At 34.7% G+C, this 26,636-nt stretch overlaps 1 protein-coding gene across 1 annotated transcript in view; it reads left to right on the top strand.

The window, feature by feature from the left end:
* The first annotated feature begins 1,360 nt into the window (after nucleotides 1-1,360).
* The window catches only part of CADM2 (cell adhesion molecule 2), a 248,822-nt gene continuing 223,546 nt past the window's right edge, over nucleotides 1,361-26,636 (top strand). The window contains exons 1-2 of the mRNA XM_057697218.1: nucleotides 1,361-1,398; nucleotides 6,302-6,453. Of these exons, the coding sequence (XP_057553201.1) occupies nucleotides 1,361-1,398; nucleotides 6,302-6,453 (190 nt within the window). The remainder of the gene's footprint in view (nucleotides 1,399-6,301; nucleotides 6,454-26,636) is intronic.

Raw genomic sequence — 26,636 nt, 5'->3', positions numbered from 1 at the left:
ACACCTGAAACTAACACAGCATTGTAAATCAATGTACTCCAATATAAATTAAAATTAAAATTTTCTTTTTAAAAAACCTAGCAGTTCAAGATCACTGTCCACAGAGCAGAGAAAAAGGGACCTAATTTGAAACATTTTTATTGGAAGAATGGTGAGTGGGAGGGGAAAAAGACTACTGGAAAGTGATTTGAGGGAAAAAAACAGTTAAGGAAGAGACTCACAATATGAAGAAAAAGAACTTCAAAAACAGAACTATACTGCTTTGGGGCTTCCCTGGTGGTGCAGTGGTTAATAATCCACCTGCCAATGCAGGGGATATGGGTTCGAGCCCTGGTCTGGGAAGATCCCACATGCCACAGAGCAACTAAGCCCATGAGCCACAACAACTGAGCCCATGTGGCACAACTATTAAAGCCCTCATGCCTAAAGCCCGTGCTCCACAACAAGAGAAGCCACTGCAATAAGAAGCCCGCACACTGCATTGAAGAGTAGCTGCCACTCTCAGCGACTACAGAAAGCCTGCACACAGCAATGAAGACCCAATGCAGACAATAAATTTAAAAAATTAAATAAATTAATTAATTAAAAAAGGAAAGAACTATACTGCATTGGAGTTTATTGGTTTTTCAGAGAAAAATAACAAAAACAACTTTATTTATGCTAAACATGTATGTAACAGCCCCAACAAGAAGCATCACTGGTGACTTTTCAGTGGTATATAAGTATTTAACCACTGGCTCTATAGGAAAACATTGACTTGTGTTGTAAGCCAATTACCATGGTGAAAATATTCCCAGTGTGGTCAATTTCAAGTTACCAAGTTATGTCACTGAGCATGAGGGGAGAAGAACTGCAGTCAGTTGACTCACCAGTTGAGCTGGTGTCATTTGGCTTTAGCGTATTAGTGCTTTTACTTGAATTTCAAATGTTCCTTTGCTTATTTAAAAATAGATATAAATGATCTAAATGCATCTTAGAAATGTTTGACTCCAAACTATATGTTTCTTTTATAACAGCCATTTAGTCAAAATTAAGTTCATTTTATTTTCAAAGTGACTCTGTGGTGAAGCATGTGAGTTTTGAAGACTGAGGGCAAAAATTGAATACCTGGCTGCCACACCTTCTAGCCATGTGACTGTGGGCATGTTGTTGAATGTCTCATTGTATCACTTCCCTTTCTTCAAGATTGAGATGATGACAAGGTTGGCATGAAGATTAAATCACTGATAATGGAAATGTACTTAGAATAGTGCCTAGCATGTTGTGAACACTCAGTGAAAATTTGCTTTATTTTTCATACATTTACTGCTGGCTTAGCGATGGTTGAGGGAAGAGATTACATAGGAAGGGCACTATTAAAATGGATGCTGATGCAAGGAAAATTGGACCAGGAACAGAAGATAAAATATTTTCCATCTCAGAGGTCTGTCTACCTAAGAGGGCTTAGGTAAGGCTTATTATACTTAATATTCAAAAAAAAAATATTGTTTTCTATGTTTTTACCCTTGTGGAGCATAAATTTGTCACAGTCTGTCTTTCTGTGTCTCATTTTGGGAGCTGACAATGGTATTAAATATGTCTGTTCTAGATCACCATCTGTTATATCTTATGGACAGCTCTTAAAATTGTCAAGTAGAACTTTACAAAAAATGTTTTAAGACATGATATTAATAAGGCTTTTATTATTTAATTTTTTCCATATTTTTTCCTCATTGAAGAATTAGTCTCTCCTTCTGCCCTCCATTTTGACCATGAACAAATGTAGCAGACTTGAGTTACTTTAGTCATTCTACTATTACAAATTCCCCTACAAATACCAGCAACTGCTCCAAGAAGATGCTTTCATTGTGTACGAGTGTCTAGCGCTCCAATCACAATAGAGACTGTTAAGCTATGTAGCTGATTCTAAGATAAGTAAGATGCCCTAGTTACCTGACCCTTAGTTAGCTTAGGAAAAAGTAAGGGAGATTGATATTTATGCAAATAATAAGAGGAAATCAATACAAGGAAAGGAGAAGAAAAATGAGGGACATAGGTTGCCTGGAAAAATAGCCAGTTTCTACAATTCCAAATTTTTTTTTAAAGCTCTTTATTGGAGTATAATTGCTTTACACTGTTGTGCCAGTTTTTGCTGTACAACAAAATGAATCAGCTGTATTTATACATTTATTCCTCCCTCCCTCCCATGACTTCTTCCCACCCTCCCTATCCCACCCCTCTAAATCATCACCAATCATCAAGTTGGTCTCTCTGTGTTATAAGTTGTGTTTCGTTTGTCTCATCCTAAACTTGTTTGAAAAAAAAAAAAAATGACTCCTCTGAAACAGTACAGTGATGAGCTTAGCCAGAGGAAGGATCTTTTTTAAAATAAGCCTCAATGATATGACCAATACATTTTAGAAATTCTTGTTGATGGTAAACAAGATGAGTACTGTACCACACCTAGACTGCCTTCATACTCTCTCCTAGTTTCTGATTATTTTGTAGAAACTCCTTAGCAAGTTTCACTTCCTCTGTGCATCTTTCAGATGTTGATTCGTACAAGGCAAGGCATGCAGTAGGGCCCCTCAATACTTTTTTTGATGAATACATTGAGGATGAATCCTTAACTTGGTAACATACTAACTTTTCTAACTGGAAAAATGCACAATGTCTTTAGAAAGACTCTCTGAGATTGAATTAAATGACAACCTGTCAACTTTGAGCCAGGAGGAATTGAAAGAGAAAAGTAGCAGCTAACTTGATGCTGTCTCCAGGTTAAAACCAGAAGTAAAAGGCAGTTCAAAGCTTTGAAAAGAAGTTTGACTGCCTACAACACTGGTTTTTGAATTGATTTTGGAAATCACATATCCTAAGGTTATTCAGTATTAGTAAATTCTCCACATGAGTTGCTTTTTATTGGGATTTTAGGCTGCATGGTCCCAGGGAACTGAAGTCAGAATATGAGGGTGAGTCAAAAATTATCCGCACTCTGGCTGTAGAATTTATTTTAATTAACTTTTAGAAAAGACAAATACATCATTTTTCGACACAGTCTCCTTGCTTTTCAATACACTCTGTCTATCTGTCAACAAGCTTTTGTATTCCCTCATTAAAAAATGTTTTAGGCTGAGCTGTGAGCCACGAATGCACCACTGTCTTCACTTCTTCATTGGGAGTGAATCTTTGTCCTCTTTTCAGGGGACCAAACAGGTGAAAGTCTGATGGTGCAAGATCAGGATGATAGGGAGGATGCTTTAACACCTCAAAACAAAGTTTTTGCAGAGTGTCGATAGTGTGGGCAGAAGTGTGCAGACATGCATTGTCATGCAAGATCAAAACGCCCTTGGATAGCAGTCCTGTGAGTTTAATCCAAAGTTTAGGCTTCAGCACAAACTTTTTGAAACCTAAGTCTGTCATGGATTATTTCATAGGCAGAGCCATGACTGATTTGCAAATGATTTGCTACATAATCCACCGTCACTCGTCTATTCGACAGAATCATTTCACGTGCACACTCAATGTTGTCATCAGCTGTGGATGTGGATGGGCAACTGGCTCCTTAATGGCTAACACTTGACACTCCTTGAACTTCTCTATCCATTCATACTTCACAGCAAAGAACTTTCTCCATACTGCGCACAAAGTCTTCAATAAATAATGGCATCAGGTACACCCTCAGACCACAAGAAATGAATCACTGCACGCTGCTCTTCTTTCATGCAAATCACAAGTGGGGCATCCATTTTTGCTTGCACCACAGTTACAAATGAACTGATGTAACACATTCATACCTGCACAGCTGTGACTGGGGAGACAGCCTTGAATGAAAAGCACTGATAAGACAGTGTGGCCAACAGAAGTTTTAATATAACTGGAGTGCGGAGAATTTTTGACTCAGCCTCATACTTTAAAGTCAGAATCCACTTGTGGAGAAGATGGAGGGAAGCTGCCCTAATCACCTAACTTCAAGGACAAGGTTAGGTGTGCTAGTGTCTGCAGAGTCCCTGGCATGTAGAATACCCTAACAAATATTAGTTTCTTTTCTCTACAGACCAGTAAGGAAAGATGGAAATAATTATCAAATATAAGTTCTAAATAGGATAGGATATTTAACAGCAGGTAACATTGATATCCTCCCTTATTTGATTTTAATGTTATAACTGAAATTTGTGAGGACATAGTTCAGCTACGTATGAATTCAAAGTTTCGTTGTTAAAAGAATACTTTTTTAAGCAAATAGTGATATGACCCAGCAGTCACTGTGGAAAAATAAGAATAAAATGTTGAACTTTCAGAACAAATTCCAAATGGTTCATTGACTCTGTTTCACCATGTAAAAACCACTTAACCTCCCAGTGTCAGTTTACCCATCTGTGAAATGAGAAGGATAATATTTTCTTATGGAGATGTTTTGAAAATTATTTTGCAAATGTAGTGGATGAAATTGTTACAAGCATCACTGCTCTTTTTTCACTTCTTTAAAGAAGCAGACAGTATTATTTATGTACCAGTTGATAGTCAAATTCTCATCTGGGATGAACTATGTATATTTATTAGCAGTTGTGTGCTTTTTATTATTTAAAGGATCCCCTCCTCCCCTAAATTACTCAATTTATGTATTACTTCAATAACTGGGCACCTGAGCAGAGTATCTTAAAAACATTCTGAGCTTCATTTTTATAAGCTGCTAATCTGTTATCTTTGGTAATTACTCCTTCTTTCTGTTTCAGCTCATGTTTTCTCTGATGTGGTTTTTCACCTCACCTCACTTCACAAGATTGATAGTTCTCCATGTTTCCCTGCTAGAGGTCACCTCTGAGCTGAAGGCAAAACACATCCCATTCTGGCTCCTGTTGACTTTCAAGTCAACTATCAAAGAATTTATTCCAGACATTGCCTAACCTCAATTTAAAAACTCCACCCTAAAGATTACAGGGAGATATCCTGGGGAGTTGCCATAGTGACTCAAAGAGGTTGGCATCGAGGATACAAAGCTACTGATAGCAGATTTTTATACTTGATAGGCTTAATTATATAACATGGTCATGAACCTCTGTGCTTGTGTCATTTAGGTCTGGAAAGGAATTTTCCCCTTCAGGCTCTTCTCTCTCTTATGGTGCCAATCAACAGGCTTCTTGGTAATAAGATTCTTTATGCCAGTAGCTCCAGCATAACCTCAAGTAGTGCTTGTACTAATGATAGAATCATTACAAAACCAAAGAAGAAAAGGAAAATATATTTCATGGGTGTGATTAAGTTATCATAATGTTCTTGCATATGTAAATTATCCTTGACTTAATCAGCTACCTTGCTCACATAATAGTATTTTAACCTGGCTTTAGAAAGTAATTTTTTACCCATGTTGATAATTGTTACCAGACTTGGTAGAGTTCATCTCCAGATCATCTTGCTGAAGTGAAATTTACTTATTATGTCTCCGTGTGCATGAATTTTGTTTTAACTATTAGAAGTGCTTTTACTAAGTAATGTTACTACATGAATTACTTTAATTAGTATAATACTTAGGAAGATAGCATTGATTACATTCTAATGATATCCAAGTTGACAATATTCATTTATAGATATGTTTTTCCTTGATTATAAAAAATATATATATATTCATTGGAAAAAACATCAGGAAACTACAGAAAGGAACAAAAAAGAATATTATCTCTATCTCCTGGGCGAGAGTAATCACTTTAAGATTTTGATGGATATTCTATAAGATGAACATTTTTTAAGAGTACTTACATTGCTTTCCCCAACACATTTTGTATTTCTAAAAACAGCTACGTCTACAAGAAACCCTGGTGCAATAGAATTCTTATTTTATTTCTTCTATCAGAAATTGAATCTAAAGTGCTAGTATCCATATTCTATAGACTTTATTCAGGATTATAAAAGCTACCACAAAACTATTTTACGTCTTTCTTCTGCTGCTTTTAAGTAGTTCAATTCATACAAAATTATTTTCGTCAAAGATGACCAGGTCTAGCACCATGTAATTAATGCAAGGCCAAGGGAAATTAATGATAATCATGTTACTATTTAAATATAAATCTTTATGTGTGCCTAGGAGGAGAAGAAGCTTTTCTGGAGCACGTGAGGGAGTGTAAAGGAATCCTAATGCTGTGTCAAACTGTTGTCCTCTGACTAAGGGTTTTCAATTATTTTTTGCCTTTTGGTAATATATAGTTTTGCTGTTCTTGTTTGGTTGGTTGAAATTTTACTTGGAATGAGGAGTTAAGTCCATGTACCTCTTGGGAAGTTAATCATTTTATAACTTTCATTTAATCAACCCTTTCTTTAATCCCCTCTTAGGCAGCCAAGGGCAGTTTCCACTCACACAGAACGTAACAGTTGTTGAAGGCGGAACTGCAATTTTGACCTGCAGAGTTGATCAAAATGATAACACCTCCCTCCAGTGGTCAAATCCAGCTCAACAGACTCTGTACTTTGATGACAAGAAAGGTGAATACATTTTCTTTTAAATGTTTTAATCATATTCTAAAATATCCTAATTATAATGAATTTATTTTTCTGAGATGATTCAAATTATTCCTTTTGATTACCAAACTGCTGCTGCTTGTATTTAAACATGTTAAATATTAAATACTTTAGTTTGCAAGTCATAAACACTAAAGATAACCTATGTCAACTTTTTAATAAAATAAACAGTTCTAATTCTGTTTCAAAAATAGTTTTATGCCTTCTCCTAACAATTATCTTCTCTCCAGATACTGCATGCTTTTGTTCTCTTCTAGATGCCTTTTGTATAGATTGAATATTTTTTTTCCTCACTCCTGGCCATAGGATATGTTATTTCTATTAACCATACTTAAAATATTTAGAAGATACTATATGATTTTGGAAAGTTTTGTGCTTTTATTCTCATGAATTGAGTTTGAAAGTAAGAATGGTAGAAATGATTCCAACAATAAGTTTGTTACTCCATGTTTCCAAAATAAACTGAAATTAAGTAAGAAGCTGTATTTACAAGTTGTGTTGGACTTCATCGATTAACTGGGCTTTCTAATGGATGATAGATTTTGATTAAACATTTTTAGAGAACTAAGGCAATTTATACTATATAATTCAAGCAAACAATTAAAAAGGTATACTGAATTTCTAAGCCTTCATCCATTGTTATAAACATTGGGAGAAAATGAGCTTATGAACTGTAATGAAAATATGGAGCTGTTGCTTTAGATAAATTTAAATTATATAGGATATAAATATCTATATATTAGCTATTCAGCATGGTCTTAATATATGTATTCCTTACACATCTATATTGATAACAGTGAAATAATTTGAAATCAGCTTCATTTTAATAATTGAAATGCAGTCAAATTAGTCCAATAAACATGCCCATTCCACCTAAAATATGAATTCACTATATTTTGTGCGTTGCTGTAGTTTTCTCTCTTTGATGCACTTTAGATTTAAAATGAAATATTTTATTTTAACCTTTAGTATATAATAAGGATGGGTTAAAATCTAATTCATTGATTCAATAAATAGTTTTTTGAGAGTTTCTTTGGGCAAGGCATTAGAGTTAGAGGACAGATAAAACCCCTGCCCTTATAGGACATACAGTCTAATAGGGGAGCCAGAGAATAAACAAACACATGAACAAAATATAGCTGATGGGAGACAAGAGTTCTCTCTCTGTCTCTCTAGATTGCTAGCTAGTTAGGTAGAAGATAGATGACAGACCTATAGAGAGAGAAGGGGAGAGAAAGAGATTAATTTTAAGAAATTGGCTCAAGTAATTGTTGAGGCTGGCAAGTCTGAAATCTGCAGGGCAGGCCAGCGGACTGGAGACCCAGGGAAGAGTTAATATTGCAGTTCAAGTCTGAAGGCAGTCTGGAGGAAGATACCCTTCTTCTTCAAGGACCTCAATTTTTTTCTCTAAAGATCTTTGACTGGTTGAATGAGGTCCACCGACATTTTGTAGGATAATGTGCTTTATTCAAAGTCTACTGACTCCCATGTAATCTCATCTTAAAATACCTTCACAGCAACATCCAGACTGGTATTTAACCAAATATCTGGGTACTGTGACCTAATTAGTTGACACATAAACTTAACTATGACAGAGGGTTAGGAATGCTAGCATTTCTGTAGAACTTTGTTTTGCTATCTGGAAGACAGAACAGTTATCACTAATGGCCATTTTCATAGATGCAAGTGGGTTAAAAGTCTCACAATTATGTGAGATTTAAAGACAATATTATGGCAAATATTGTGACTTAAATATTGGCCAGACTTAAAGCCAATATTGTGATTCCATACTTATGTTTTGATTTGAATGTTTGATGTGTAATCATTCATGTTTAATAGGGACTTCCAGTAATAGAGATTTTTTTTGGTACTGTAAAAATATTATTAAGTGTCTGAAAATGGATTTTAAAACATTCATCTCCTAAACATTCAATATAGTAACAGTTATATAACTTTAATCCTTATTAGTATTATTGATTACTTAATGATTCTGATTAAGAGGTTTTTATTCCATTGTAGAAAATTTTGTGTGCTTTATGAGACTAGAAAGTATCTTTTTGCAACTTGAGAAATAACTAAGGAATATCTAATATGAGACTTTTAAGCCTTTAAAAAAAGGATGTTATTCAAGAGTTAAAATTTTATTTTATGAATTAACTGCTTTAAGATTATAACCCACATAACCTAGTTTATACTTCAGTGGGAATAGAAGTTGCTTAAGTAGGAAATAAAGCTTAAATATTTCTTTTGATTTCATTGATTTCTAGCAAAAATATACCTAAGTTTTACCATGCTAATATTATGTAAGTTTTATGTTTTGATCTTAAATTACTAGTGCTTTTGGGGTAGAGAAGTCACATTAGAAAAAAAAGAGAGAATTGTAAAGTTTACCTCTTTTCACTTCTTCATGGTGCTGTTTGGAAGCATTAGTTGTTATTTTAAATCAAGTGGTCTGTGTTGCTTTCCAAAGAATGAAGTGCTATTAGTTAAAAGTTTAAATACATAAGCAACCAGTCACATACTAAGATTTAACAACCTTTTTTTCCTTATGTAGTAATTGATTGTAAGTATTTGTAAATAAATATTTCAAACATATGTGTCCAAATATAAGGTGACTCCAATTTTAAGGAAACTTCTCATTTGCCCAGTGATACAATGCAAAAGAAAATGTTTTGGGAGACAACAGAATTTTAGGGATGTTCATGGAACAATTAAATACATAGTCAGATTATTTAATTTATCAATTTAATTATATGTATGTATTTAAACTAGTATAAAACATTAATTTAGGAGTATTGCTTTTTTTGCACTCCTGCATTTAATGAAATAATCTTGCTTAGCAGTTATTTTTTGAAAGTGTAGGATACTATCAATAAGAAATTTATCTCAATCAACAACTATGAATTTTTATAACATTAGAACTGTTTTTTTTTTTTCCTGTGTATTCATTCTGCAGGAATATAATAGTGATTTCCACTATGTAACAACTTATTGTACTGCTTTTTAAGATCTTTGAGAGTCATGTTTACAGTGACATCTACAATTGTGAGGTCAAATCCTCAGGCACAAAACTAAAATCTATATGAAATGTCTTTGACTCCTCTTTTAGTGATTCTATAAGATATCCTCTATACAATATCTAAAACAAGAATTGATTCAGAGTATTTCAAGCTAATGCATCTTTCCTGTAGAAAATAGAGAGTAACTTGTAATACTAGATTTGCAAAGACTTTGTTTCCAGAAAGCCCCTCTTATCTGAAGGATAATCATGGTGAGAAAACCCATCATGTTATATCTGGGATATTTAGCAATATTCCTGCATCTTTACACTGCTACAAAATACCACATATATCTGATCATGTGAATTGTTGAAATACGCTAATTTCATTTTTTCTTTCCCAGTTGCCTTAACAGGTTAGAGTTTTTGTAAAAAGCCAGTATGTGTGTGTGTGTTTATGTGTGTATAGTATAACAGGTTTCTATTTTTGATATTAGACTTTTCCTAAGTCTATTGTGGTTTTAATCATCAGTTGCAACAGAATAATGAAAAGTGCTGAATAAAGAAACCTTTCATGAATGGCAAACTAACATTCCTTCACAAGTTCCTGGTTCGGTTCCTTGTGATGTTGTAGTGGAAGGGATCCTTGACAGTGATGTCTGTCAAAAGCAAGTGTTTGAAAATAAAAGCATTCTTTTAAGATTTCATATCACAATTTTCCCCATACAGTCTTTTTGTCTGCATTTACCTGCCTAGCCCTCCTCAATCCTAAAGCTTATCTCGAGCAAACAAACGTGCTAAATTGTGCCAGAGCCTGAGTGCACAAGCTGAGCGTGGGTTAGCATGGCTAGAGTAACCCATTTGTGTTGTGCAAGTGACAACTGCTCAGGAGAACAGTAGAGAAAACGAGAGGGTTGTCTGTGTCACTGATTGCACCAGCTTCTACAGGTGGCTTCTACGGTTAATGGCTTTATCCATAGCTTTGTTCTTATTTCTATCTCAGATTATGTTGCCAGTTGTTCTCAGGAGCTTTCCAAGCAGAATCTTTCAGGCATATGCAGTATCCCAGTGTTTTAATTTTGCCTCAAATGATTGTAAAATACAGCTGAGATTGAGAAGCTTTGGGTTTAGCAAGTCAGTTCTCACCAGAGTTCTGTATCCCTGAGCTTTAATTTCTGTACTGACAAAGAGTAATGCGAAGGAAGAAAGGAAGGAGGGAGGGAAGGAGGGAAGGGGGGAGGGAGCTAGCTAGAACAACAAAACAGGTGCTTCTCATTGATATTGCTGTTGCCACTATGAGTCCCAAAAAGCATCCTGCGTAGCCTTTCATGCTACCTGGAGACACAGATCTTTGAGGGTTCTGGCTGTGGGGGTTGAACAAGGATCTCAGGATAGTGGCCCAGTGGTTCAATTAGAACTGGAAAAGCCTTTGTTGTTTACTTGGAATTATTAGCTAAAGAAAAGCATGCTGTGAGTGGGCAGTTGATGATCAGCTAAGGAGAATTATGCTGAACCCCTTTTCTTAGGAGTTTCTCTCAAGGAGAAATGTGAATCTTCAGGAATTTCTTCACAAGGGAGATGGGTATCTGGGGGTAATTGACTAAAGTGAAACTAATATTGTAATATTTTTTATTTATGTAAAATAAAGAGGAGGGCAGTGAATTCAGGCTTTTGCTACCTGGAGCACATTTAATATCATCAGTAGCTTTTCCCACTTACAACTAGAGAAATGCTCAAGGAAACATTTGCAAGTCAAACACTCAAGGAAAATTTGTCCACAGACATTCAGCTAATGACTGGTAATGAAGGGATTTGAATCCAGGTGTGGCCTATGTTAGTTTTAACTAGAATGCCCCTGAGAACAAAGGTGTCCAGGAATCAGGTCACTTTAAATATAACCCAAGTGGCCTCTGCCATTGATCTTGGCAGCTGCCTTTTAGTTAAAGAGCAGCAGTTACTTTCAGACTGTTGAAGGTGTACATACAGTAAGACAGAGGGACACATTACAGTCAGCATTGCTCAACAGAACCTTTTATGATGATGGCAATGTTCTATATCTGTGCAGAACAATTCTGTAGCCAGCAGTAATGGATGGGTACTTAAGTTAATTTTAAAATAATTAAAAATTTGTTTTTTCAGTCATACTAGCCATATTTCAAGTACTCAAAAGCCATGTGTGGTTACTATTTTGGAAAACACAGTTCAAGATGATGATTCACTCTTTAGATGCCAAGATAGACCTTGTCCAATCCTAGCCTTGGCTGTAGAATATGCATTTTCCAAACAAGAAAACCCCAAGTCATCATTAAAATGTATCATATATTCAGTAAATGAAATTTTGCTGTTTAAATTGCACAGATTTAATGGAGACATCTGACATCAACTGGCAGAGAAATAAAAGGGGCTCATCGATATGCCACCAAATAAAATGTTCTGGTCTTTGGATCAGAATTGCATTTTTAACAATTTCTCCATCTACTTTGTACCTGAAAACCAGAAATCATTAACCTATGAAGTAGATATTCAATTACAATTCTATTTCATTTCTGCATAGTTTTTGTATTAAGATTTTTTCTATAACTGTTAAGAAACTGCAAATCTAAATAGAGAATAAAAATCAAGAGGAAAATTTACAGGTTCTTATGGGCCAGAGAGACCTAGAGCAAAGTAACCACTTATTATGGCCCTCTTCTCTTTCTTTTTATACAAATTTTACTGCATCTGTTATAAATAGTAGGTTAATATTTGGGATTGAGTGGGTATAGGGAGACAGAGAGAGTAGGGAGTCAAGTTCACTGAAACACCACATGAATGCTCTGTGGTATTTGGCAATAGAAATCTAAAAAAAAAAAAACAAAAAAACACAAGAAAACAATTAGATCATTGTGTCTGTTTCTCTGCAGGTGTGGCAAAAAACTATTGAAGTAGTACAATCTGATCACTTAATGCTCAGTAAAGAACACTTCAATTCCTTCCTGTTATTGACAGAAAATACTTTGTACAAACATCTCCAGGAGTGCATAGTATATGCATTTAACAGACATATCTCTGTGTGCTTGTATGTGTTTTTGTATAAAAGTGTAACATATATAACTTTTTTGTGATATTTCTCTTTATAGTAGTTTTGCATTTTTGAATTATGCTTCAATGAGTCTGAAGAATTTCTTAAAGGAAATTTTATTCCTGAAGGAGTGAAAATAAAATTTTATTAAGGGCATAGCCAAAAAACATGCTGGTGTTAATTATCCAATTATTCTGCTGATAATTTTACATTAATACTGGGGACGATGGGAGAGGAGGAACATGAATACGGTGTCCTAGGACAAGTAGTGATAAAGAGAAGAAAAATGAGATGAACCTGAAATGAAGGTACAAGTTCTCCTGGCTCCCTGCCAACCACTGCCACCTGACAGTGTCTTTCCCCACAAGTGGTTTCAATCAATGTGACAGCCTAGTAAAGATTAACTCAGGTTTTAAAGTGGTCAATATTACCCTTCTTTTTGCTTTCTTAAAAAAAATCAAATATCATGTATAAGTTACAATAAGGACCTGAAATCAGCGATGACAACTTATTCAATACTCTACAATTTTTAAATAACTTCAACATCGTTACCTTTTCTCATTGGATTCACAACAACCCTGTACAGTTGGTATTCCCATTTTGTAAGTGAAGAAACTGAGGTTTGCAGATTTGAATGTCTCAAGTAGTAAGTGACAAAATGATGATGAGACCTGAGTTTTCTTAAGACAAGCGTAATTCACTTCATACTATATCATTCTGATAAGGACTCCATTTTATTACTTTTTGGATTTTGTGTTGTTTTTTACTTTTCTTGTGGAAAGTATCACTTCTTTTAGGTCTTTACTCCAAAGTCACCATCTCAATGATACATCTCCTGAACACATCTTACCTCATATTTTAATAATTTCATTTGTATTATAATAGCAGATTTGCTGGTAAATGCATCCATATTAAATGAGTAGGAATCAAGTTCCCATTGGGATATAAATGATACACTTGAGTTGATGAAGTATGAACACACTATTTACAGATGTACAGGCATAATTAAGGAAACATCAAAATACAGTACCCAGGAGCTAGCAACAGTGGGAAATCATCCTACCCTTGCTTCTGAAAGCATGACAGAGGGAACTAAAGCTAAGTTTTGGAAGAAGGCTTCTGATTAGAAGCTGAGACTGCTTAGGAAGGAGGGATGTGTGGAAATATGTAAATTGACTTCTCTTTCCTCCTACCTTTGATCTCTTATCAAAGACTTCCATGGGCTGAGCTGAAATGAAAACCATAGGTCAAGGAATCCTGGGTTGTTTAGTCTCCAAAGGCAAAGAGCAGAGAAGATAATGGATCTGGAATGATAAGCAGAAAGTAACCAACATAACTTACTAAGCATAAATAGATACTTCTCCCTGTCCAATTATCAGTAAAGAAAATTTCCATCAAAAACATCCTGTCACTCTATGTTCACAACTACCTTCCATTGAATTGCTTCTTTTTGGGAGAAATAAGTTGCAACAATGCATCACCTTTCCAAAACACATTACTTTTTTTAATGTTATATTCCTCAAATTTAACATATATGTTAAACTGTGTGCTATTAGACTTCTTAAAGAAGTAACTTGCTTTCACTTAATCTGCTAATGATAAAGCCATTATTGTAAAATCTCACTAAGCATAAGCAAAATTTTCAGTTGCACATTATATGATCACTACCTTTATCTCTTTATGCTAAAGTCCAGCAACTTTAGAAAAAACATATAGATTATCATGTACACTATAAATTGTATACATTTTGTGGTATCTATAACAGTATCAAGATTTGGAACTTTGACATTCAAAGCCACAAATGTGTGTCTGGACACTATTAGCAAATTTTAGTGTTTGAACATTTTAGAAATCAGCATAATTTCCATACTTGATATCATAGTTTAGAGAAATTCGGTTACACTAATATTACTACTTTTTACAATGCTTTTTGTAATTTTTTTGTTTTTTTGGCCACACTGCACAGCTTGCGAGATCTTAGTTCTGGACCAGGGATTAAATCTGCACCCTTGGCAGTGAACGTGCAGAGTCCTAACCACTGGACCACAAAGAAATTGCCTGTAATGCTTTTATTTAAAAATAAAAGCAAAATTTACTGCAAGTGAATCAAATACCTCTGTGAAAATGACCAAATTCTTCAATTAAGTCCTTTTAGTTATTGCACATTGCTGTTCGCTAGCATTTTTTTTTAGCAAAATGCCATAAAGAGAAAAGTTATTTTTACAACGCTGAACTATTTTATTCTACTTTCTGATGATTAACATATATTCATTGAATCTTTCACTCAGTAAATATTTGCTGACCATCTACTGTGTGAAAGGCACTGCACTAGGTGGTTTGCAGTTATTGTAGCTTATTGATTTTTGAGGAGTCTATTCTGTGTTGAATAGAACTACTTGAAAGACAGCTTGTCCTGATTACAATTTGATTTCCTTTATCTTCTAATCATATATGTTTCTGGGTACATATTTTATAAATATGTTTGTGTGTTAGTATGACATGCAGAGTCAGCACATACTGATTATTTCAATGATTTGAAACCATCTGGAGAATACCACTTTTTTATGGTCATGGCAGTAGAAGTGGAGAGTAGAGTCAGACTGGGTGGATGGTCAATACCATTGTGCCATCTATTTCCATCTCCCAAAGCAATAAAAAAAAAAGAAAGCAATGACCAACTGGGTTCTGGGTAATTGCTTTGTTATCTTTTGTGATGTTTCAGATCCTCAATTTTGGGAATTAATGGTCATTAAAGAAAGCAGGCTTCACTAAGTAAATGTTCTTAATATATAAATATCTAAGCATATTTGATATTTAAAAGATTTCCAAGTCACAATTTTAATTCAATTCTGTGAATATTAGTGAAATATTGCTATGTCCCAGGACTTATGCTGGGCATTAAGGCCACTAAAATAAATAAAACATGAATTTTTCCCTTAAGTAGCAAGTTGTCATATGTCATCTATACATTGGAATAGTTAGGATATAGAGGAAAAGTGTTGGATCAAGCACTTTATAGATGGATACATGTAATTCTATTTATTTCATAATAAGCCTCATTAGCGAGGATAAAACATGCCCAAATAATTGATAAAAATATTCTGTGTGAACCTAGGAGAAAACCTAACTTGAAAATATACATGACTGAAAACATAACTTTTTTGATAAAATTTTAAAGAAACAGTTGTAAACAAAGTATTATGTGCTATTTGTCTAATATATGAAGTAACAGTGTAGCAAATAGGAACCTGATTTCCTTGTGACATACTGATGTGGTCTCTATGTTGAATAGGCTTTTAACCAGGATCAGCACAGAGACCATGAAGAATCTAAGATATTCTAACATATTTTAAGTATGTAAGTTTCAAAATAGCATTAGCATTACAGTTACTTGGTAAATGTAAGAAAATCTTAACAGTATCAAAAAATACTGTCTATAATGTGTAAGTTTAATTCTATTTATAATTACATAATTTAAATTCATACCAATATAATTCTATTTTAGATAAAACATAGTGCTTAAAGTTTTACAATTTTATTTTTTGGTGTGTTTTCCCATTTTGTATTTTTTAAAATATTTTACATCAGACTTTGAGAGAGTTATATCCTGCTATGGTGAATCTACATTGTAGAAATGGTGCTAACTTTTTTGAGTTTGAGGCTAATGAAAATTTAGCCCTAGAATACTGATGTAAATGTCATTCCACTCCAAAACTAGAGTCCACAGCATTTCTCTATTCTAGTTTTAAATTCTCAGGAGAGAGAAATGAATTTGTTCAGCTTATACTAGATGCCTCTACTGTGCTTTAAGTTATAATAAGGGGTGCGTGGCCACTGAGCCCAGCAATCACTGTAATTTACATCCTCTTCATTTTGATGAGGGTCTCACTAAATAGGTTCAATATATAGAATCTATGCAGAATATTCTTCTGTCTTGTTAGAATACTTTTTATGAAAATAATTGTAGCATGAAGTACAAAATGAATAAGAAACCTCATTAAAGTATTACTATTTGGGTATCCCTAATAAGTGCAGCCTCTCTTTAATCCCAAGGAGCTTTTTTATAAGTAACTTGAAAATATTGGTCTGAGTACCAAAAAGGAGAAATAAAAACATACACAGTCATTCATTAATGGTAATACTAATTAAAATACTATTAAATCATGAATTTATTGTGGTTAAAAATTTAATGAGTATGGTCTTTTCAATTTATTCACTTGGTTTTCTTCAATTATTTTAGTTATTTCCTGTATTTATAATTACTGTTTCTCCTCCTCCATGCCTCTTCAGGTAACATTTCTCCACTATTCAAACAAAATAATACAATTTAGAAATACCTTTCCCTGAATAAATATTTTTAATGTATTGTTTTATATTGTGTGAGAATGAAGAGTTATAAATTAAAGTACTCTACTTTCCTTAATTTATTATTTCTTTAGTCCCAGCAGGCTCTTGTGAATGATCCTTGGAAACAGCAGAAAATGAGCATTTTGCAGTACTGTGAAATGTAGGAGGCAGTGTTATTTTAGTACTGAAGTGTGGGTGTTTGTAAGAATTACGTCTTCTGATTTTGTGACTATTTATATTGAGACTAGTAGGTGGATTCAAGTACAAAAGGGAAATGGGGCTGGGGAATGTTGAGTGATTGGTCTGTAATATTCACTTTTACATGTTAGAATGGTTGTAGTTTAGAAAGAATGATAGTAGTATGAAGTAGATATAACATGTTGTGTTTGAATTTGCAAAACCCTTTCATATACATGTAGCCTACTGGTCTTTTAATGCTGAAAATTGCATGGTATGAGATTGAATGGTCTATTTCCTAAATTGTGAATTATGATAAATATATCTTCTAAGGACCATGTTCTCCTATGGAGATGATAATTGGTTATTAGTCACTTATTTCTTTGCAGCTAAAATCCTACCTCATGAACATTTGCAAACATTATAGATGGGTTGATTGGTTGAGGTGTCCAGGCTTGATAGTCAGGGCAGCTGCATTTGGATCCCAGTTTCACTATGGACTTGTATGTGATCTTGAAACAACTTTGACCAATTACATAAACCGATATCAGTTCCAGCTTGTAGGCCTCTGGACACCAATGGGTTGTAAAGGGCCACCCCAGGTGTATAATCTGAAACTGTTCTCAGAGTTTGTTTTGTGTTTTTTGAAATGTTTGAAAATCGATGTTGCAGTTTCAGCATCAAACAAAAGAAAAAGCAAAACAAAAGTCTGCCATTGAAGTCTTAAGCAGTTTCTATGTAACAGGAAGTTGATATGTTAAATACTACCTTTAGACTGAAAGTGGCTGTGAATGGGTAAATACCAGAAATAGGCCTTTTAGTTACTGGAACATCAAGCAGAGACCCTGTATTTAAATGGTAATATTTAGCTTCACCATTTCCTAGGTGCTGTAGCTATGTTGAAGGTGAAGTGCAATGAACGTTTCTAATCTGGAAGCTGAGTCTCTACCCTCAAGGCTTTGGGGAAAAGAACACAAGTGAGGATGAGAGAATTTAGGAGGAAAAAGAGAGTTCTCTCCCCATCCTTATTGCCTTGCTTCTGTTTAATTTTTTTTTTAAATTGAAGTAGAGGTGATTTACAATATTATATTAGTTTCAGGTGTACAACAGAGTGATCCAATATTTTTATAGATTATACTCCATTTAAAGTTATAAAATGTTGGCTCTAGTCCCTGTACTGTACAATATATCCTTGTAGCTTCTTTATTTTACACATAATAGTTTGTGCCTCTTCCTCACTTCTTTTTATGTTAAGTGTGAGCTCTCATGGTGTGAGATTTTCATAAAGAGATGTTAGGGCCCCCTCACCTGAAGAGCTGCTGTTGAGTCCCTGTGACAAAGAGTGGCGCAGAGCAGGAATGAAAACCAGCCCTGGTGCCCCAACACTGGCAGCTACTTGAACTGATTTCTTTGCCCCCTTCGGTATACTGATTGGTTATCTAGCAAATCAAAATGCACATTTCCATTTTGCTTATTACCTCCTTACTAGTTCTAATAGTGTTTTGAACTTCTTTGAGGGCTTCTCATTATGCTAGCCTGCATTATCTACTAATAACTGTGCTTCTGCCTTTTCAATAGTTACAGCTCTACTTTTGTTTCCTGCCTTAGCATATCAGCGATAGTATACATCCTTTTAAAATTAGAGAAATAAAAGAAAAAAAATCAGTAGTTGAACAGCTATGGGAAGGGAGGCTTTGAGGATAGAGAGGTGAAAGGAAGATAAAAATGATTTTAGCAGCTGAGGTGTGATGTGATGTGATGCTGACCTGAACCAAAAAGATAGCTAAGGAAACAGAAGGAAAGAGTATATTTGAAAAGTATTCAAGCAACGAATTGACTAGACTTGGTCAACCAAAAATTAACTTCTAGTCTTCAAACCAGGAGCAAAGTAGTCTAATTTTGAGTAGTCACACAATTGATGATATTACTAATTTACCACCATCTATTTATATCAGAGGAGGTGTGACAAAGAAAGTTAATTTTAATTCTCAGTTTCTAAGGGATCCTAAGGTTATAGATTCAGAATAAATTAATAGATATCCATTTACTATATCTTTACAATTTGACACTACATGTACCTTAAGAGTAATTAAGATTCAGCCATTCATTCAGTAACATTTATTGAGCTGCTTTTTGCCAGGAGTTATTCTAGGCTTTTTGAATATAGCAGAGGACAAAACAGGTGAAACTCTGCCCTTGTGCTACTTATGTTCAAGTAGGAGGAAAATGACTGTAAGTAAAATAAATAAGTACATATGTATTGATAGTTTGTCCAAGGGTGATGAATTCTATGAAGGAAAAAATTTCAGAAAAAGGAGAGAAGAAGTGCCATTTTATTTTTTTATTTTTTATTTATTTTTTTAAAATAGTTTATTTATTTATTTATTTGCTGCTTTGGGTCTTCCTTGCTGCACGTGGGCTTTCTCTAGTTGCGGTAAGCGGAGGCTACACTTAGTTGTGGTGCGCAGACTTCTCATTGTGGTGGCTTCTCTTGATGTGTAGCACAGGCTCTAAATGTGTGGGCTTCTGTAGTTGCAGCACACAGGCCCAGAAGTTGTGGTTTGCGGGCTTTAGAGCACAGACTCAGTAGTTGTGGTGCAGGGGCTTAGTTACTCCACCGCATGTGGGATCCTCCCAGGCCAGGGATTGAACCCATGTCCCCTGCATTGGCAGGCAGATTCTTAAGCACTGTGCTACCAGGGAAGTCCCAGAAGTGCCATTTTAAATAAGGGAAAGCCTCATTAAGGAAGTGACTTTGAAGCAAACACCCAAAAGAGAATAAAGAGTTAGACATGCACCTCTCTCTGGGGAGGAGCAAAGCAGAGGAGCAGCCTCTGAGTGTGTTTGAAGAAGCGCTCAGCCAGTGTGCGCAGATCAGAGTGAACGTGTAGAAGAGAAGAGATGAGGGCAGCAGGATAAGGATGTGGGGAGTGTGAGCAAGTGAGGCCTTGTTGGCCATTGAAGGATTCTGGCTTTTTCTCTGACTAAAATGAGAAACCATTGGATGGTGTTGAGCAGTGCTGTGAGGTGATGTTTTGAACATTTTAACAGTATCATTCTGGCTGTTATGGAAAGTACAGACGAGAAATGAATCTCAGACAAGTATGTTGACAGGAATGGAAGAAGAGATTTTGAAGCAATTTCAGCATTCTTAAGATAGTCATTTTAAAGTTTTATCCAAAATAAGGCAAGTTTTGATAAACTTTTATCAAAATTCATCTTCAATTCTTTATTAGTAGCCAGTTCCAGTATTTATCCTATAAATTTATAGTTAAATATATTTTTGATAAAAGATACTGCTTCAGAATCTATGAATATATGTGAATCTTTTTTGATGGAATATACAATTCAAAATATCTTATCAGTATTGTAGGATAGACTGTGATAAAGTTTCTTCAAATGAGCAGTATCAAGATTATCATATTTTACTGATAATTGTTCTTAATTTATGGATCACATTGTAAATAATTGTAGAAAATAATTGTGGGTCATGTCATAAATAATTGCTTCTAACGTTTGCTTTGCCCTTTGACCTTACCTGCCATTGCAAAACATGTTGCATTTCTTCCTTGTAAGTAGTATTGAGATTATCAAAACACCAAATATATCAGACAAATAAAGAAGTGTGGCTATCTAACTCATATAAAATTTGGGAATGGACTGCTTTCTTATCTTGTAGAAACAAGAGTTTTTGTGTTGTTCAAACATTCTCGACAAAAGTTCTCACATCTATAAATTTTGTGCCTCAGTGTGCAGTAGAGTTGCTTATAATCAACTTCTATCTTATCATATAAAAAAGAGAATAATTTTGCATTTAATGCATTAGCTTTAACATAATTCAGAAATTTTACCACACTGCTAAGAAAGCTGGTATTCAACTGATTTTTTTAATGGTGTAGCAAGACTTTTTTTTTTTTTTTTAATGAAAGAAACAGTACATTAGTTCATGGTCTGCATTAGCTTCTTAATCACAGTGCTCCAAAATGTTTCTCTGCCATTGTAGCTTGCTGGTCTACTTCTACAGAAAACGTAAGCCACAAAACAAATTTGTTGACAGAGATCACACACTTGGAGGTCGTGGCAATGTCAAATTGCTATAAAAGTTTCTAAGCATTTATTCTCAATTTCTGTAGTTATCTCTTTGCTGGTAAGTAATAAACAGTTTGTAACTGGCACTTTGAGAAGCACTGTTGTGTATGAAATGGAGATAACACGTACTTTGCAGAGGTGTGGCTAAGATACCAATAATCTTGAAATAGTGCCTATTAAACAGTAGGCATTTGATTTAAAAGAACTATTAAACTGCATTATACAATATACTCCATTTTAAGGAAACCCGTATTTGCAGAAAGGGATAAATAAAATGCTCTATCTGGACTTAAAAATGTGGATAGTCTTATGGAGAAATATATTTGTCTGTCTATACTTATTCATCTACATGTAGATATGTAAAGATACAGATAAATTATTATGAGTGTCTCCTGTAAGAAAAACTAACAAACTGTTAGAGAATGATGACAGCATAGGCAGAATAATTACATCAAATTAAAGAGATCAGAAGAAACTCAAAACAGAAGATGGATTTTAGGACTGGCTTAGTAAGACGGCAGAACAAGTTGCTGCAGTTTAAGATAGCTTTGAAATATTTCTGTGCATTTTGCTGTTACACTCCTCTCCTGCCACATTTTTCTCCTTGTGGATAGTCTATTTTAGCTGAGAGTGTTTGAAAAGCATTAACTCATAGAGTACTCACAATGGAGGTATTATTATGTGCATTTTACATATAAGGATACTGCAGCAGAGACAAGTTCAGTAACTTGCTTAAATTTGAAATGTGGGCAGTGGTGCAAGGATATAATTTGAAGTGTGCTTACAACCTGTGCTGCCCAGCACATTACAGTGCCCTCACCTGGGGAATAAGTGGGAGCTGAGAATGGAAAGGTTGGAGTGAATTTATACAGGGAAAATAATGGGCAGGGAGTTTTTCCAACACAACTCAAGGTAGGCTCATGGTACACAAGGTAAGCTCTGACAGGTGGCTGAGGGGAGGAGGTGTAACTGTCCTGTGCACTAGGAGGGTTAGGCTGGCACTGCCATGCATGAAGAAGCAGAGCTGCAAGCGGGGTGGTGGGAAACTAAGGATGAAAGCAGAGTGGAGTCTCATTTCCTTCTTTGGTTAGGTCTAAAAAGCATATGAAAGTAAAAATCAATTGTAAGTTTAAATTGTTTGAAGTGCCTAAAATCATCCCTGAATGTGAGAAGCTAGACTATCTGAGGAAAGAGCAGCTCTGAATCCCTCACATCACATGTACACTCTGCTGTATTTGCTTGCTGAGTGGAGTGGCAGTCTTTCCCACGTGGAGCAAGGCCAAGTAATGCAATTGAGAAGCAGTAAGGACCCAAACCAGAAAGCAGGAAAGGAAAAGAAAAAGCAACTGTGAGAAGCACTGAGAACTTTGAATTTAAATTGGCAATAAACTGGCCAAATGTATAATTTAGGGGGAGTTATAGGTGAGAGTCAATAATAATCAGTGATAACTCAGCTCTCAAACTTTTGTGTATGTGATGCCCTAAACAGAAATAGGGAAGATGAATGTGGGGAGAAAGAGTTAAATTGATGAAAATAGGGAGAATAATGAATGTTTCTGAGAAATGTTGAAAGACTAATTTGTATTGAAAATTATGATTTGCATGCATGAATGTATTATATAAACTGAAGTATGCTTGGTTTGGGTGTTTAAGAACAGTATAAAACTAGTAAGCATTTAAAGTAAAATTACCATGAGAATATGGTGGTAAAATCACAGCAGAAAACACAAGGCACCACCAAAATGTTCAAGTTTAGAGGATTTAATAATGAAAGTACCATTATAAAGATGTGAGAAGGCTTAAAGGAACCAACAAAAGGCCAATGACTCAGGGATCAACAATGTAAGAAGCTGGTACTATACCTAAGCCTGAAATGGCACGTGACCTTAACTGTAACCGTAATGTACAGCCACTACCAGAGCCAAAAGAAATACCCTACCTTGCCCTTCTCCTCCCCTGCAGTTTCCTGCCATTGCCTTTGGCTAAACCTAACTCTAAGCCTGAGGACATGGACTTCCTAGGTGGCGCAGTGGTTAAGAATCCGCCTGCCAATGCAGAGGTCATGGGTTCGATCCCAGCTCCAGGAAGATCCCACATGCCGCGGAGCAACTAAGCCCGTGTGCCAAAAAAAAAAAAGAAAGAATCCACCCGCCAGTGCAGGGGACACGGGTTCGGTCCCTGCTCCAGGAAGACTACACATGCCTTGGAATAACTAAGCCGTGTGCCACAACTATTGAGCCTGTGCTCTAGAGCCCATGAGACACAACTATTCAGCCTGTGTGCCACAACTACTGAAGCCCACATGCCTAGATCCCATGCTCCACAACAAGAGAAGCCACCACAATGAGGAGCCAGAGCACCACAATGAAGGGTAGCCCTCACTTGCCGCAATTAGAGAGAGCCTGTGTTCAGCATTGAAGACCCAATGCAGCCAATAAATAAATAAATTAATTAATTAATTAATTTAAGCCTGAGGATGGAGGTTGAGGACTGGGTGCTGGGGAAATGCATTCCAGAGGGGTCAGCTGCTCAGGCTACATAGAGTACAAAAGATGAAAATGGTGAAATCCAACTTACAGTAAGGAACAAAATTACTCACTGAGTAATCTTAAATAGGACTATCTACAGGATTTGTAATATATACTTTATTAATGTTTACTAAATGAACTTTATCTTTTTTAAAGTCACTATTTGCAGTTACTTTGAAGTACTAGGTCAGGTATTAAAGCTTATTTTTGATGCTATAAATGCTTTTTACATGTTTCCTTTACTGGCGAGAAAAGTGAATTATATTCAAATGATTTAGAGTATTAACTATTTTAATTAATAATTGCTGTGTTTCACAATCCCAGTAATAAGTCTTTGGAAATAAAATAATAAAGCTAAGAGATTAGTTTTGTAATTGTATCAAGACAGTATAATTACTGACCTTTATATTATCACAAACTTTTATAAAAAATCAGCATAATTTAAAAAATATGCATCCTGATATGACTCATTTATTATAAGTTTTGTAAGTACATTATCAATCATTTGGAACATCATACAGTACCAATGAGTTAATCATGGCATATGTGTAATTATTGGCAAGCCTGACTCTACTTCTTGTATCAAGTTGCCCCATGTACTATTTCATTGAACAAATACATTTAGACTTATTACTTTGCACTCTACTTCTGTTAAATTAATGACAAATCACATGTTCACATTTTAATTAATAAAATAACAATAATGAAATTAATGGTTTTCCTGATTGTTGGTTTCTAATTTTTTTTTCAAAGTATTTTTTGTATTACTTATTCTTTCATGATTAGCATACAGGCATATATAATAGGGATGATTTTAACAGGCAGAAATTGTTAAGGAAAAGTGTGAAATACTTTCTTTTTCTCTTAATTGAAAAATGAAAAGATTCTCTCTACAGTTACCAAATGATAGTGGAGAAATGAAGGATAGGGGGCAGAGAAGAATAAATACTTCTCTTTGAATTGAACCATGGGGAATTTCTGGAAGATTTACAACGGTATTGGCTCATTGATTACTCAGATGGCAGAAAGATACTCTCAGTGTGTGCTCCTTTATCCTAATGAAAAAGACTATTAACCCACCTCAAAATGTATACTGAAAGTTTTATTTTTGTTAAGTGGAGAGCTCTGTTTAACCTATTTAGAGAATTGAACTTCTACTTGAAAATGAGCAACCACTTTTAAAGAAGTATCACTGCAATTACAAATCAAGTGGAAGTTAGAATTGAGATAGTGTTGTTATATTCTGATTGCAAGATAAATGTAGTCAGGAACTGTTGTGTTCTTTGTGGTCCAGAGATTATGCAGAAAATTCTAATTTCAGTAAGTTTTCCCAATTGACCCCAAAATGGAAGGTCACATAAGCAGGCTAGAAACTGCTTCAAGGATGCTGAAAAGTGCCGTTAATACTGCCTTTTTCAATGACCTTAAAGTGAGAGTATTAAGGAAATCACAGCACGTTTCATAGAGATCATTCTTTTTATTGAATAAAATTGAACATTTAAGTAAATGAATGATCATTTTTGGACAACATAATATGAAAATATATGACCATAAAAACTTGATAGCCCTCCAGCAGTGCTTGTGGAAATTGCAATCTCTTACAAATGTTATAGTGGTTGGTAACTCAGTAGAAAATTATAATGGCTGTCTAAATTCTAGTACATTTCATTTCTAGAACATTTCATAAAATATGCATTTTCATTACTTTTTCAGGTGGATGTGGTAATGTATATATACTGCATTGTGTAGTGGGCTATATAGATTCATAGAAATACTGTATTTTCTCTAGCATCAAAAACTTTGACAAGAAAATTATAAAACTCTTTAGAAATTCAAGTGATTCTCAGGAAATTAGGCACTAGGGAGATTGTTTTATTTATAGAAAGTTTAATTATTTTCAACCCATTTTATCACTTTAGAGATTCTTTTTTTCTTTCTTTTTTTTTTTTTTTTTTCGATTGTAAAGGAGACAGTCCAGAGGCTACTAAAGGGACAATTGATCAGAGAGGCTCACTTGAAATGTTTCACAAAGAAAGTCTTCCTGAGGATTATTTTAATGTAAGTGTTTAGAAAGAATAGTGAATGCTTTTGTGCTGTATTTTCCCCAAATACACTCAACCATATAAAGAAATCTCTATACATTTCTACTGGGAAATTTTATAACATTTAAGTACCAACCATCTATAAAAGCTCTACTTTATTAAGAAAACAAAAGACTAAAAAAGAGTTGCTATGATTGTCAATTCTTAAAGGCAAATCATGGATTTAGTACTTATTTACACTTTTAAAATTTTACTCTGTTTAAAATAAGACAAAATTTTATTATATACTCACAAGCTTTTTAATGTTCATAAATCTTACACTACTTGTCCTTAAGAATCGTTAAGTCTAGGAAAAGCAAGCTCAACAAATACTATCCTATATGCAAATCAAATGCTTCCATGGGGCTTTTAATTTGTTAGAGTTTTTAATTACCTGGCCTTAAGAAAACTGGCTATCACATAGCCAAAAAATATACAAGTTAAAAATCATCATTTAATGAGATGGGTATAAACAGAAAAATCCACTTCCTACTTCTTAATCACATTTCATATTGTGGTTTTGTGTTATTTAAATATATTAGAGTTTTCTTTCTGAAATCACTCTGTTTGCCAACTACATTTTTTGGGGGGAATAATGGTATAATTTTTCTCCTCAATACTTACTCCTTGTTCAGTCCTATGATCCATGTCCTGAGTTTGGCTTGTAGTTCCAGCCCCTGAGGCAATAGAACATGATGAATCTGCTGGACACATTGGGAGCAGAATGCTTACAATAGTGGCCTCATTTGCACGGTTGAATACAACTTGCTTAATTCTCCCCATTCCTTTTAGGGGAAAAGAAGATTAGTCTTGGGTGGATAGTAACGGAATTAACATTCACAGATGATTTCTGTATATCACACACA

The sequence above is a fragment of the Hippopotamus amphibius genome, chromosome 10, assembly GCF_030028045.1.
Source record: "Hippopotamus amphibius kiboko isolate mHipAmp2 chromosome 10, mHipAmp2.hap2, whole genome shotgun sequence".
NCBI classification, from domain to species: domain Eukaryota; kingdom Metazoa; phylum Chordata; class Mammalia; order Artiodactyla; family Hippopotamidae; genus Hippopotamus; species Hippopotamus amphibius.
The sequence above is the reverse complement of the archived record's forward strand: the minus strand, read 5'-3'. Positions and strand labels throughout refer to the sequence as shown.